The sequence below is a fragment of the Silurus meridionalis genome, chromosome 19 (assembly GCF_014805685.1).
Source record: "Silurus meridionalis isolate SWU-2019-XX chromosome 19, ASM1480568v1, whole genome shotgun sequence".
NCBI lineage: Eukaryota > Metazoa > Chordata > Actinopteri > Siluriformes > Siluridae > Silurus > Silurus meridionalis.
In genome coordinates this window covers 17,425,863-17,441,772 of record NC_060902.1, presented here as the reverse complement: position 1 = coordinate 17,441,772, position 15,910 = coordinate 17,425,863, and the positions used below count along the sequence as shown (strand labels likewise).

The 15,910-nt window shown below is 38.4% G+C and overlaps 1 protein-coding gene across 3 annotated transcripts in view; it reads left to right on the top strand.

Moving 5' to 3' along the window:
• Positions 1-15,910, top strand: part of cacna2d3 (calcium channel, voltage dependent, alpha2/delta subunit 3) — a 39,612-nt gene that overhangs the window by 1,522 nt on the left and 22,180 nt on the right. For all 3 annotated transcript variants that reach the window (XM_046875297.1, XM_046875296.1, XM_046875299.1), the window contains exons 2-10: positions 1,560-1,641; positions 4,915-5,031; positions 7,692-7,751; positions 11,230-11,392; positions 12,944-13,075; positions 13,778-13,838; positions 14,503-14,653; positions 14,795-14,869; positions 15,576-15,665. In XM_046875297.1, coding sequence (XP_046731253.1) covers positions 1,560-1,641; positions 4,915-5,031; positions 7,692-7,751; positions 11,230-11,392; positions 12,944-13,075; positions 13,778-13,838; positions 14,503-14,653; positions 14,795-14,869; positions 15,576-15,665 — 931 coding nt within the window. The remainder of the gene's footprint in view (positions 1-1,559; positions 1,642-4,914; positions 5,032-7,691; positions 7,752-11,229; positions 11,393-12,943; positions 13,076-13,777; positions 13,839-14,502; positions 14,654-14,794; positions 14,870-15,575; positions 15,666-15,910) is intronic.

The following is a 15,910-nucleotide window of genomic DNA, read 5'->3' as shown; positions in this document are numbered from 1 at the left end:
AATAATAATAATAATAATAATGAGGGTTCATTAAAAGAGCAGAAAGTGTAGATGAAATGTGATAAACGCTTTTTCAGGTGTTTTTCTGTTGGCCTCCTGTAACTATAGTCTCTGTTGAACTCCATCATGACCGCATTAATGAAAGAATCAGATCAATGACAAGACGAAATATGGAAGTGGAGAAAAGTAAACAGGAGAACCTTCTCCAACCTTCTCCAACCTTCTCCAACTCCACACCTACCCGTAATAATGATCCATTTACCCAGAGCAGCGAATTTCACGTCGCTTAACGTTGCTGTAACATGTAGAAGCTACAATGAATGAATGATTATTATTATTATTATTATTATTATTATTATTATTAATGTAAATATACTGTATTTTATTAACATTAATATATAATATATGAACATATTCATGTTTTTTCCTTTCTTCTTCTAAGTAATCCATCTATCTCAGCAGCAGAAGGTGCTACTAAAACCTCAGAGCTTTACAGAGGATTTTACGATATTGCAAATTGAATCTTTAATGGGTTTTGTTCGACTTACCCTGTAAAACCGTGCAGTTCTTTACTTCATGCTTTTACAAATATACAGGATTTTGTTTAAATCCAGTGCATTGTTGTGTGGAATTAAATAAAACCTGGTGGATTTGTCATGAGTAACTACATGTTCCAAACCTGTTACACGAATTGGGAGTATTTTATAGATTTATCATATTACAGTTTTTCCTCAGTTGCTTTGAAATGTTTCTCAGATCAGAACTGAATTTCTCAAAAGTCCTTTTTGCGAATGCTTTGGTACATACATTTAATTGATTGTTTAGAATTGTCTGATGTTTCCTACATTATCATGTTGATCACAATATATTATACTGGTTTCATCTTAACTTCCAAAACATCCCAGCATCAGTTCATTGCATAAGCCATTAAATGCAAAATGGTTAAACCTGTTATCATCTGTCATCTAAAATCTTTATTAAACTGAAATCTTTTGGTAAATGTGTTGAATTGATGAATTGTGCAGATGAATCTTGAATGTCACTAATGAAGGCGAGTGAACAGCGTCAGATCAACCAATAATCAACCAGTTCTCTAAAACAGGTCGAAGGGGAATCTTGTGAACCTTCAGTTGCAGAGTGAATTCACACAGTGCAAAACACAGATTTACAATTTCTGATGAACAAATAAGAAACAAACGAACACCTGTACAGTACAGTAAAGTGTGAATCCTGCTCAGTTTCTTGCAATCAATATAAATCAAATATCCAATTAAATAAATGAATTTATGAAAAGTTCAGGCTTTTGCAAGAAATCCAATGTATTGTGCTGTTTGTACAAATAGTTTTGAGAATGCACCAGTTTGCAGATATTAAGCATGATGTGCAACTGAGAAACTGTAAAGATACTCAGAACAGAATAAAATACTCCCGAAGATCTCAGAGCAGAGCAGGAGCACATCGAGGCAGTAATGCAGCACCTACAGCTCAAATGTCCTGCTTTCTGTTAGTATTGTTGAATAATAAACTACTTTTCTCTACTGTTTTTTTTTTTTGCACAGAGTTAAACTGTGGGCTTCAGCATTCGGTGGTGAAATCAAATCCATCGCCACTAAATACTCCGGTTCACAACTACTGCAGAAGGTACTGTTTCTCCATTGCTGCTCTCTTTACATCATAATGTCCAAAGCTCAGTGTGCAACAATTCATATGGAAGTTTTCCATGTTGTAATAATTCATGTTGTAAAAGTAATAACTGATGAATAATCAGGGTTTCTAGCTCTCTAAAAAAAGATCTACCTGGAACCCTAGCTAATAGGGAAGAACATGGGACATTTGAAGGTTTCTCTAGACAGATCATTGAAGAACCTTCAAAGGTGTGGAAGATGGCTCAGGTTTATATGGGCTATACTTGTATTCAAAGCAACTCAAAACTGAATTGAAGGTGGAGGATTTCCTCAGGCATTAGCATAGGATTACCAAGATCTCAGCTCTAAACCTTTGGATTTGTCTTTCTGTACTTCTTTCTCTGTTTTAAGCATGCATACAGATGATCATTCATTCATTCATTCATTCATTCATTCATTCATTCATTCATTCATTCCTTTCTGCATGGCTTTACTTTCACTTTCTTCATTGCTCAATGTCTTTCAAGCTCTCTTCCTTTCTTTCTCTCTCTCTCTCTCTCTCACACACACACACACACACACACACACACACACACAGTGCAGTAGCTTCAGGGTGTAGTGTTTTGCTCCCAGTCGCTCAGCTGTACACAGATGGTTCAGTTGGAAAAGACTCAGGTGTGCATCAGAGAGACTCAGCTGTTACCGTATGTGTGTGTGTATATATGTGTGTGTGTGTGTGTGTGTGTGTGTGTGTGTGTGTGTGTGTGTGTGTGTGTGTGTTGGGGTGTGTGTTGGGGTGTGTGTGTTCTAGTTATGGCTCATTACACACCAAATTTTTTCCCGTCTCATCCTCAATCCTCTCTGGACCGAATCAGACAGGAAGAGATAAATTGAATAACTGGAGCTGTGGGTAAATGTGACCCCTGGACGCCTGTCACTCAACACAATCAGGACGTTCCATGTGCTGTGTGACAATCTAATAATTATATTAAAATTATAATGTTAGTATTAATACTTAAACATATTAGTGTCCTAACAAAGGACTTTCTTTTAGCAATAGCTGTCTATGGGGAACTCTCTTTGTACTTGATGTATGAAATGAATAAATTAAGATGGAATAAGATGAGCTGTGTTTTATAATTTCTTTCATACATAATTTTTCAATTCTTTGCTACAGTACAACGTTTCCTAAAAGAAGGAGACCTTTATAGATGTAATAGTCCAAAATTACTTACTGAACCAATTTTTATGAATGGGTATATTTGGGTGTGAGGTAAAGTGTCTAATTGCTAATACCCAGGACGTCTCCACTGATTTATCTACATTAGTTTTTTGGTACCTACTATATTGCTGTATACTAAAGCTTTAAGGGATCTTCTGCTGAATTTTACACACATACATGTATATTTGTAAATACTCATTAGGAAGGCATGAACATGGTGAATCTGAGTGCTAAGCTTTTCCTATATCAAATGCTAAAAATAAGATGCTAAGAACTCTAAAATCGCATCAATTAAAAGAAATGATCAAACCTACAAGCTTCCTTTAAGTCTGGGTCTGAAGCAGAAGAAAGACGAAACTGCTTCTTATCCAAACTCACAGTAATATCAGTTAGAGCACAGTTTATATCTGAAGTGAAAAATGTTGTTGTAAACAAGGCAGATGCATCTGACAGCTTCTGAAAAACGGGATGGCTGTTCTTCTCATTACCCGAGCCAGCAGGACGATCACGGCTCCTGATGAAGGCCTGTGAATTACAGCATGGCGGAGAGAGAGAAAGCAGAGAGAGAGAGGAGAGAAGGAAGAGGAAAACGGGATGTGGGGAAGGGAGGGAGGACAGGCGTGAAATGAAGTGTTCCACTTCAGTACCTCTCCCCACTCCAGACTCCTTCTCACTGTAATGGGATGTGTGTTGTGTGTTCGGGGTAGTAAAGGCTCCGTGCAAGAACATGCATCTGGATTTGTGTAGGATTTGTTGCCCAGAAAAGCACAGAGCAGATGTTTGCTATAGTGTGTGATGGGATTTTATGTGTGTAGAAATTATTTATTTAATTTTGAAAAATATTGTTGTAAAAATGAGCATTTTGGTTCAGGTGGTAGAGTTCAGGACGCCTGCGATGTGTTGCAGGCATGTTTTGTGTGTGAGTGTGTGTGTGTGTGTGTGAGGGGGGTTCTGCAGGCTCAGCATTGTCTGAAATGTAGCTCATTATCCCAAGCCACCCAGGCTTGACGCGTTATTATCTTTCTCCTGCGTTCAGACTCAATTTCAATTACTCTCCGTCCACATGTGGCTCGAGTCCCAAACCGTTTTTTTTTTCCCCCTGCAGCAGACGTCAAGCCGCCCCTCGTCTATTTGATCTTCAGCCAACTGCACAAATTGCAGCAGCTTTTCTACCAGTCAGAAAGCTGACAATGAGCCCCGTAGTGAGAATAGAGGCATCTCAATGGCCAGTTCAAAATTTTAACCGAAGCTAAATAGCAAATCAGATCATACAGGAGAGGCTCATCATGTCATCACTCGTAGCTTATCAAAGTTCACTTCACCTTCAGAAGGGGAAGAATCAGCATAGACACTGACACTATAAATGCAGGAAGCATTTGACATTTTTCTAGAAAGGATATCTGATGAGTCTGCAAGGCAGCAGATGGATCACTTTGTGTGGGTACTAGTGCTAGTTGGGATAAACCACTTATTTCACAGTTCTCAGATTCCAAGATACAGTTTTTTGTGAGATGAGATTTGGGAATCTTAAGAATAGTCTGACCCTCAAGGTCTTTAAGTCCATACGTAGCTTCAGGGATCTCGGTATAGATTTATTCCTTAGGATTGCGTTTAATCTGCAAATAAAAATGTTTCAAAGCAGGATGAAACTCTGAATGCGAAATGTTTGCTTGTTCATTTACACCTAAGAGCTCTTGAGAGTTTCGGTAAGGTTGGAATAAACCAAATTCAGAATCCTATGCCCTGAAGCAGCGAAGTGGACATGCTTTTTACCTCACCAGCATGCTTCCCATTGGCACAGATTATAGACCTAAATGCTTTTGGCTATCTAGTGCACTACATGGAGTTTAGCAGCAGAGATTTGGGCTTTTGCTCAGGTCTAATCACAAAATCTCCATTGTTGTACCTGCATCATTATCATTTTTCTGTCAAGTGTTTTTGAAAAATTTTGATAATGTAATCATCTGAAATTCTGGTCCTGTTGTGTAAAACACAGTAATATCTCATTGTCATTGTCTGATTTTTCTGATGAGGTAGCGCTTTTATCTTGTGCTTGTATCCTTTCAGAAATGTAAGGAGTACGAGCGCACAGTTCAGACAGAGGAAGCAGATGGAGCCAAGCTGGTGCAGAGCATCTCTGAGAAAATGGCTGAAATGTTCCGCAGCAAATCTCAAGCCGCACAGGTGAGAATGAGCACCATTTATAAATGTGATTACAGAGTCTAGGTTTTCTAATACCATCACAGCTCAGGAGTGAGTCTGAGTTTATTAGTAAATGGTGTTCATGGTAGATCTGAACCTTTGATATATTCTTTTTATTTATGCAGCCTGTCTACAGAACATTGTGTAGTGTGTCTATCTCAACACATTGCATAAATTCATTGGTGATTCGGGATCAGATGTAGTTCAGTCCAGTTCTACGTGGAGTGAGTCTAGGCCTCACAAGTGTGTCAAAGTCAGATTTTTGGGTTTAAAAGCTGTTTTAGTTTGTACCATCTGCAAGTTCAGGGGTCACTCCAAGTCAGTAAACTCTACAGGTTCAGTACAAGGTTCAAGTACCATCTGCAGGTTCATGAGTGAATCTAAGGGAAAGTATTCAATGAATTCGGTGGGAGTGTGACACACTGTGTTAGTTGTAGGAGTGAGTCTGACTCTTGATCATCTAAAGGTTTATTAGGAGAGAATCTGAGTGAGTACACTACCCAAGTTTAGGAGTGAGTCTGAGTCAGTACCATGGACAGGTACAGAAGTAAATCTGAGTCAGTACCATGGACAGGTTCAGGAGTAAACCTGAGTCAGTACCATGGACAGGTACAGAAGTAAATCTGAGTCAATACGATGGACAGGTTTAGAAGTAAATCAGTGCAATCAGTTCAATTCAAGTAAATTAATTTCTATTTGTATTGCGCTTATAACAATGAACATTGTCTCAAAGCAGCCTAACACAGATAATGTATGAGAGTAAAGTTGTGCAGTTAATGGATAGTTAACACGCTACTGAAAAACTGCAGCACCTTTATTCAAACAAGCATCAGAGCTGCTAGAGTTGCACCTATCATATGTTCAGGGTGGAACTTCTTCTCCATCGGAACAAAAGGGAGCAGAATCTCAGTTTTGTATTTCCGTATAATGACCTGTGCTGCTGCTTGTTTAATGACACTAATCATAATTCTGCAACCAAAAACTCCAAAAATCATGTAGTTTAGAAATAAATACACCCCCAAATGTTTTTACAACCATAACGAGCGTTTCATTTCTTACATCTGGGCTACAACTGGATCCATCTGCCAGCAAGGGTGGAGTGGTCATGAGGGGGCAATAACATCAAAAATATAAAGGAAGAAGGGATGGGTTAAAAGTACAATTTCTTTTAATTACAGAAAGTAAAATCAACTCCTGCTGATTAGGAACAAAATTAAGTTTTTTTTAGTGTACCGTTCATGAAAGAAATTGCGGCTTATATTATTATTATTATTATTATTATTATTATTATTATTATTATTAATTATACAATTCCTCTGCTGCAGTATGTCCTTGTACAATTTTTATGTTTAATGAATATGCGTTTTTATTTAATTTGATGTTATACCTATACACCTTATATATAAATCTGTAGGTTTTTTTCTTGTTGTTGTTCCCGGATGTGTATAAATCATGGTGTATAAATGAGTGTGTAAACGTGTCTCCCCTCCACACCGCGGTCCCCCGCGTCTCAGTGTCACTGTGGTTCTCTCTAAATGTGATGTGTGTGTTATTGATGTGATAGAAATCCCGTTATCACAGAGTCGCAGAGAGAGAGAGAGAGAGAGAGAGAGAGAGAGAGAGAGAAGCCCACCTGCATTATGTTTGTGCGCTTTAGTACACAATCTGTAGATATGAATTCAGCTGAACTCAACAATAGCGTCTACATTAGCGCCTGTTTTCAAATGCTCGAAAAGCGAAGTGAATAACAGAAAACGTGTAGAAAAATCAGCATAAAAGCGAACAAAAATATTTGAATTTATAGCTATAGTCAGTGGAATCGACTAGAATATATAACTGAAATATAAATAGAATATATTACCACTCTTTAAACAGGCTACAGTATGAAAAAAAATGATAAACCGGTGCACTTTCTTAGGAGAAAAGTGCAGGAGATTATTTTGTTAAATGTAATTTCATGACAAAACACGTGTCTTTTATTAACCTTCAGTTCTATTTCAGAAAAGAAATATGATAAACATTAGTCTTTATTTTTTTTTCCTATAAAATTGTGTTGGAAAAATAAAGTGCAGACACGTTTACTGGCTAATAGTAAAAATAAATAATGAAGGGACTGTTTGTTCATAATAGAGGAGAGGAAATGAAAGAAAGGAAAGAAAAGGCAGTCATTAGCGCAGAAATAGAAAACTGACTTAAGCTTTGAGTGTTTTGGTGGAATTTTTTTTTTTTCGAAACCCGTCAGTTTTTCTCTAAAATAAAAAAAATGTTTAAAGGAAAAATTGCAAATCGGCTGTCAGAAATTTCCAGCTGCAGGTCTGCTGTGACTTGCGTTTTGTTTACGTTGCACCAAATTTCAATGACCTACTGCGACATTTTAATTTCCTGTCCTCAGGCAATACCCGAACACACACACACACACACACACACACACACACACACGCTAAGGTGACCCGTTAATAGAGCAGAGACCTCGAATACTCTGTAAGTAGGTTAAATGAGTGTTTGTTGGTCAGTCCGCCTGGGACTCATGTTAATTAGTACAGTAACACAAACACAATCTCATAGTTGAACATTTGAAAGCTGACCTCTGTGTCTGGAAGCTCGTGCACGATGAGAGTTACAGCTGTGTTGTTCTCCTGCAGAGGCTGGTGGAGGCGGCGGAGGAGGCGCATTTACAGCACGAGGAGAATCCCGAGCTGCAGGTAACAACTGCTCCAGAACATGTGCATGTCTTTCAGAACAATCTGTAGTGGGAGAAAGAACATCTTAACATGGTTCACACAACTCACATCCAATCTCACACACACTACACTTAATAAATAAACATACTAAATAAAAATACTTTATAAATGAATAAATACTTTTAAATATCCCTGAGATGAGACCTGTATCTCACACTTCAGTGTCCACTCCATCTACAGTTCATGGGAATTCACTATTAGGAACAATGTATTTATGTGAAAACATCGAGCTATAATAAATAAATAAAAATAAATAATTTAATTAATTAATAAAATAACGTATTATTTATAATTGACAAAATAAATGCAATAAAAAGAATGACTCAATAAGATTTAAATAAATATGAAGTCCGTATTTTAAGCTTTTCAATATTATAAACTTATAATTGTAAATAATCTTAACGCGGTTTGTTTTGTTTGAAAAATAAAATAAATAAAAAGCATTATAGATATTTGATGTTTTATATTTGTATGATTATTATCTGTAGGATGGTGAAATGTCCGACAAGATCGGACGCGTGTGTTGGGCTCTGGTGAAATGTCCGACATGATCAGACACGTGTGTTGGGGCTCTGGCTCTCCTGATCCCTGGTTGTGTGTTTGGGGTGTAGTTTTGCAGCTTCCCCGTGTCCCGGGTTTGGGACTGTGACTCTCCTGGTCCCTGGTTGTGTGTTTGGGGTGTAACCCTGCAGCTCCTCCGCGGTTCCCCGCTCGGCTTTATGATTAATGGCGTGTCGAGTCCGAGCTCGAAGCGGGAAAATCACGGCAACAAATAGCGTTTTGAGAGAAATCAGTGACTGCGGCTTCCCCGGAATAATGAACTCGTTAACAAATTCCTTTTAGCAATGAAAAATCCAGATTTTGTTGGATTTCTGCAGCTTTTTGCAAATTTGGGTTAATGACGCAATCAGCGTACCGCATATGTGAATAATTAATTGATAATAATTAAATATATACATTTGCATGGCTGCATTATTATACCTCTGCTGCAGGAAGATTTGAGTTCTTTCCCTGCAACGGATGTTCTCCAAAATCTGTCCACTCATCAGTTTTGATGAAGTGAAATTTACTCAATTTAATACAAATTAATTATTAGCAATTTAAAATGCACCGAGCAGAATCCAAGAAATAACTTATTTAACACATAAATGAAACGGATGGAAATTTTATACAAGTCAATGTATCGTTATGCAAAAAAATTCAGTCAAATAATTAAAAAAAAAGGTAACTAAAAAACGACCTACTCATTAGCATGAGCAATATGCAAATTAAGGGTACAAACCACGCCCCCTCCCTTTATTAACCTTTATTAGGCTTGCTCACTACGGTGACTAAAGGGTTTCTATACTCCCCATGCGTGCGCGTGACACGTGCAGGCTTTGCAACATATGCAGCTCACAGCTTGAAAGACACAGTAGGCAAAGTTAATGACAATTTGTTAGACAGGGAAGTGTGTGTGGTTTGTGTGAGCCAGAGAGACATCAATTGACACTGTGTGTAACAGATGAAGACTTGACAGCATGTGTGTGAACATGAGTGTGAGCGCGTGAATACCCAGTACACATTCCCCGGAGAAAAAAATGGTTGTGCACTGACGCTCCCCATCCTACATGGAGATTAGGAGGTTTAGAGAAAAATGGCCCAAAATAGGTGTGCCTAGGTTCTAGCTTATTCAGAAAGACGTGAAGCTGTAATCGCTACCAAAGGCACGTCAACATAGTATTGAATTTCATTTATTGAATGAAGAATTGAATAACATTTTTATTTCTTTTTTTATACATTTGCAAAGATGAACCGGTTTTATAATGTCATTAGGGGTTATTGTTTGTAGAATTGAAGAAATTAATTTAATCCATTTTGCAATATGGCTGTTACTTAAAAGGTGGAACATGTTTAGCAGTGAATACTTTGTGTAAACTGAAACCGCTAACTACTAAAATTAATCATCTAAACACTAGACTACAAATATCAAGAACATGATTGGTTAACTTTTTTTTATTACCAATCAGTAGATTCAAGCAAAAACAAACAGCATAAATTAATTACAGCAACAATAAAACTTGAAGCATGAAAACTGGGGTAAAACTGGGACAGAAGAGGAGACTCCAAACAAATAAACATGAAATAACCTGAAGTAGCAGTTAGTGATTTAATAGTATAAACTATGCGGAAACTTCAGAACAGGGTACACAAGGAATCACAACACTTGCATAAATGTAACATCAAAACCAGACATAAGAAACTAAAAAGACCAAAATGAGGAAGCACACTAAAGGTCACAGGACTCTGGGTACAAGGGAAGACTAAATACAATACAGGAATAAAACAGACTTACACAGGGACTCTGGGGGAAAAATAAACAACAAAAATCCAGATTGCAAAAGTGAAGCGACTAACTTGGGGGCTCAGGAGCAGAGAAACCAGTCGTCAGGGCTCGGGAGCGACGCAACGACCTTCTCTGGGGCTGGGGAGCGGAAATACATCCTCAGCTGTGCCTAGAAGCAAAGTATCTACCTTCTGCTGACCTCGGCAGTGATGAGACTACCTTTCCAGTGCTCAGGTACAAATCTACTACCTTGCCTGGAGCTCGAGAGCGATAAAACACCTCCAGCAGACCTCGGGAGCAAAGCTTCCTACTTTGCCAGATTTTGGAAACAGAGACCGTTGTGTCGGGGCTCAGCAATGATGCAACACCTCTAGCAGAGGTGTCTAGGGAGTGATGAGTCTACGTTGCCAGTGCTCGGGTACAAAGCTAATACCTTGCTGCGAGTGATGCAACACCTCCAGTGGAGCTTGGGAGTGAAGAAAAGACCTTGCAGGAGCTCAGGCGCAGAGAGGAGACCTTGCGGGAACGGTGAAACATCCTCTGTGGAGCCCTGAAGAAAAACAAAATTAAGACTGGAGTGGTCTAGTCAAAGTCCTTACCTGAATCCTATTAAGATGCTGTGGCGTGACCTTAATAAGGCGGTTCATGCTCCAAAACACTTCAATGTGGCTGAATTACAACAATTCTGACCAAAATTTCTCCACAGCGCTGTAACAGACTCAGTGCAAGTCAACACAAACGCTTGATTGCAGTTGTTGCTGCTAAGGGCGGCCCAACCAGTTATTAGGTTTGGGGCAAACACTTTTACACCACTGTAAGCCTGACTTAGTACACAGTGATATGGGTGTTAGAGTCCAGTGGCGGCATCCGGTGGCCAAATCACAATAACAGTCACAGAATGTCAAGATCCTGACAGTCTTTTTCAGGGAAAAAAATAAATCTTTACGTGTACACAAAATGTTCTTTCTGGGTCACACAGTGAGAATCAGAAGATCAGACAAAATGCAGTTAATTCAGACACATGTTGGGAATGATGTGGTGACAACACAATGTGTGTCATAGATTTTCGCTGCATGATGGATTTTCAAGGTGTGTGTGTGTGTGTGTGCGCAGTATGAGTACTTCAACGCGGTCCTAATAAACGAAGTGGATGAGGATGGGAACAGCGTGGAGCTGGGAGGGGAGTTCATCTTGGAGCCAAACGATCACTTTAACAACCTGTCAGTAAACCTCAGTCTGAGCGTAGTGCAGGTCCCTACCAACATGTACAACAAAGGTAAGCTGGACACACACACACACATACACACAAGGTGACGAGTGAGTGATTGCCTCCTGTCACGGAAACATTGCAGTACACTGCTGCGACAGTGGAAATAACAGACTTCAGGATATTTCCTGCTCTTCAGATTCCAGATTTAAATCTAAATAAAATAAATCCAAATGTAAAGAGATAAACGTGAAACATTTCACACCTTGGACGATCCCAGGGACCAATCCTACGATGTGTGTACGTGGTCCCATGTTTCCCATGTTGCATTTTGGATTCTCCTGTTTAGGATTGGCTCTTAATAAATGATTATGATGTTCTCTGACTTACGCTTACAATATTACACAGTAAATGGAGTACATTTAAATAATAAATTAAAAACATTGGTCATCAATAACTGTCTCATCACCTGAACCAGCAAGTGACATCCTTACAGAGTTACACTCCCACACACATCATTCAGTGGGGCATGCAATTTATACATTTAATCCTATACATATAGTGAGAGATACTGTGCGTGTGTGTGTGTGTGTGTGTGTGTGTGTGTGTGTGTGAGATGTAAATGTCTTGCTCCACTGATCTGAGGAAGATTAGCTTATCATCAGCACCCCGCTACTGGTCAATAATCACCTGAAGAGAGAACGACAGAGAGGGAGAGAGAGAGATAGAGAGAGAGAGAGAGAGAGAGAGAGAGAGAGAGAGTGTTGTGTGGTCACTTCTCAATGTGACCGAAGTGTCTTTGTGTGTCTATAATGGTCTTTTATTGTACTACTCTCTGTGTTTATTGTTGGAGTTCATTAAGGGAACAATGGAAGTGAAGTGATTTAGGGTCTTCACCAAAGGAGAAGGAGATATAGGGGTTGAAGGTAAATAGTATTTTTTAGGCTTCTCCTCTGTTCTATTTAGAGCCATGACAAAACACTGTACAATGAAAAATAAGTGTGGAAAAAAGCCGAAAGCAGGATGGTGGAGTGATGCATGAAAATGGATGCGCATATGTTTTTTCTTTTGGTGTTTAGAAGTAAATGAAAAGATATTCTGCATTTTTTGATTGATGAATATCTGAATGCTCACAATATAACGAAGTCGAGCATCAAAACCCGAAACTGTCAGCGCAGCCGGAACACAGAGTGTGTAGGTGATAATATCGCTAATTTAATTTCTCAGAGCTTCAGTCCAATAGTTTTAAGTCAGAACAGAGATACTGCTGCAAAAAGTCATGTGATCTTTCAGGAACTCTTCGTTCAGTCCTTGATGTGAAATATTCATGTATGTTCAATAAACGATGCTTCCTCTATAGGTCCTGTAGACTATAACTTGAAGATTGTCCAAACCTCCACACATGCCACAAGTACAATTTTATTGTATTCTGTACATTTTTTTTTACATTTATTAAATATAAATAGCTAAATGTTTTTTTAATTGTTTGCTAAAAAGGTTCTCAACAAAATGTCATTGTTCCATTGGTACACAAACCTTTGTACACAGGGTTGCACTACAGAAATAAGTAATAAGTACATTTTTCATCAATTCTTTCAAAATAACTCTCCACATTTTCAGATCCTGATATAGTGAATGGTGTGTATTGGTCTGAGGCTCTGAATAAAGTGTTTGTGGATAATTTCGAGAAGGACCCTTCACTCATCTGGCAGTATTTTGGAAGTGCTAAAGGATTTTTCAGACAATACCCTGGTAAGCAGTGTGTGTGTGTGTGTGTGTGTGTGTGTGTTTTATTTTACAAGCCATTAGTGAGTAAAACTGCTGAAATGAATCAAACCCAGGCAGTCGTACATCATGCATTCAATACGTTATTGACATTTTATAGATGATTATTTATATATATATTATTTCACACGTATTTTTTTTTTCAATGTATAGATTTTTGTTTTTGAAAAGAACAAACTTGGACATTTCATTTGATACCATCAATATATATATATATTTCATACTTCAACCAATTTAAACTTCAAATGCATGTGAACATGTAAAACAAAAAACTGTTTGCTACAAATACTATATAAGTATACAGTAAATGTATATCATATAAAGTATACAGAACTATAATATATATAAATCTACAGTAAATTGTACAGTAAATCTAATTTTACAGTAAGTAGTAGTAGTAGTTTCAATAGGACAAAATTCTAAACAAGAGACAATAAAAATTTAGAAAATGACAGTTATTTCATATAAATCCAATTTAACTGATTAATAATTACATAATAAATAAAGATAAAGAATCAAAAGGGTTCGAGTTCATAGCAGAGAAGATCCACTGTAGAGCTTCACAGCATTCAGAAGCATTGAGCTGATCATTTTGTCACTTGAACTAAAAATCTAATCCACAACAATGTCCCCGTTCCTTCTTTCCTCCTTTGTGTTTCCTCGTTACAGGAGTGAAGTGGCATCCTGATGAGCACGGAGTCATCTCATTCGACTGCCGCAACAGAAAATGGTATGAGCCAGACATTTTCTCTCATAAACACCAGACCAATTTATTTATATATTTGTTTGGTTCAAAGCATGACAGTGCCACTGTGCACAAATCCAGCTCCATGAAGATCTACTGTACATGGGTTGGAGTGGAAGATTTGCTATTGAACACCTTTGGGATAAATGCGAGTTCTGACTGCACCACAGGAACCTCCACATCTCACCTACATCAGTACCTGACTTTACTAACACCCTTGTTGCTGAATGAATCTCCACAAATCTCCAATAATCACACTAGTGAAGCATCTTCCCAGAGGAGTGGAAGTTATTAAAACTGCAAATGGGGACTAAATGTGGAATTGGATGTACCAACAGAAGCAGATACCAATCTGATGGTCAGGTGTCCACAAACCTTTCTAGATAAAAAGAAAGAAAGGAAAGAAATGGAAAGCATGGTTTTTCCTCATCAGGTGTTTTGCCCTGAGCTCCTGAAACATTCAAAACAATTTGGAATGTTTTTGTGGAAAAATTGAGGATGTAATTAAACCAAGATTGTGATCTAGGAGGTCATAGAAATGATTAGATCACAATATTCTAGACTCTGATTGGTCAGAAATTGTTGATAATTTTTTCTGACAGTAACATAGTGTTTTTAACCTCATCATGGGTCTGTGTTTCTTCCTCAGGTACATCCAGGCAGCTACGTCTCCGAAGGATGTGGTGATTCTAGTGGACGTTAGTGGAAGTATGAAGGGTCTCCGACTTACCATCGCCCGGCAGACTGTGTCCTCCATCCTGGACACGCTGGGAGACGATGACTTCTTCAACATCATTGCTGTGTGTAACACACTGACAGGGTGCAAAGTTTAATGTACAGTGTGCAGTGAGTGAATGAGTGAGGGAGTAAATGAAGGGCTGAATGAATGTGTGAACGAGTGTGTTATCTGCTTCTCTGCTCTGTGTTCTGTGATTTTGCAGTACAATCAGGAGATTCATTATGTGGAACCGTGTTTGAATGGAACTCTGGTGCAGGCTGACAAAACCAATAAAGATGTGAGTCACTCACTCATCCACTCACTCAGTCACTCATTCACTCACTCACTCAATCACTCACTCACTCACTCACTCACTCACTCACTCACTCACTCACTCACTCACCCACTCACTCACTCACCCAACCACTCACTCACTCACCCACTCACCACTCACCCACTCACTCACTCACTCACTCACTCACTCACTCCTCCTCACTCACTCACTCACTCACTCACTCACTCACTCATTTGGAGAAACATTTCAACACAGAGTTTGTACTAATAAATAATTACTAATAAATTCTAATAATAAATTACATAAAAATGTTTCAAAAACTAATTTATTATTGTATTATTTTATTTAAAGAAGTACATTTAAATATTATAACAAGTAATTCACAATTTCTGTTGTGTTTACACTATAGTACATGTAAAATTTCCCTTACATTAACATAAACATCAAAAGGAGAATCGAAACCTTGCCATTTTTTGTTACTTGCGAGGGGTCAGAGAACGTGACCCCCACGAGTATCGAGGCTGCACTGTATTTCATTTATTTACGCTTTTTATTGTTCATTCATTCTTTCATTCTTCATTCTTTAAGCTTTTTTTTATTACTTTCTTTCTTTTTTTACTCTATTTAATCAAATAAAAAGAAGCACCTCTCTGTGTTTTCTGAAATGGAGGATGTTTTTGAGTTCCCTTTTGTTGTTACTTTCCTGCAGCATTTCCGATCTCATCTGGACCGACTGTTTGCGAAAGGTCTCGGGCTGCTGGGAGACGCTCTGACTGAAGCCTTCACCATTCTCAGTGAGGTGATTGTGACTTCTTCATTACTGCATGATCTCTGAGCAGGTCACCCACATGGTCTTACATCCACAACTGATCTGTAAGCGTTCTGTAACGATGTGATTGGTTAAGGTTAGGGTAAGGGGCGGGGCTTGCAATATAATCCAATATAATTTCTTTCACTTGAGATAGAGGAAAGGAGATGCTCAGTCACTATATGTGTGTGTGTGTGTGTGTGTGTGTGTGTGTGTGTGTGTGTGTGTGCGTTCTC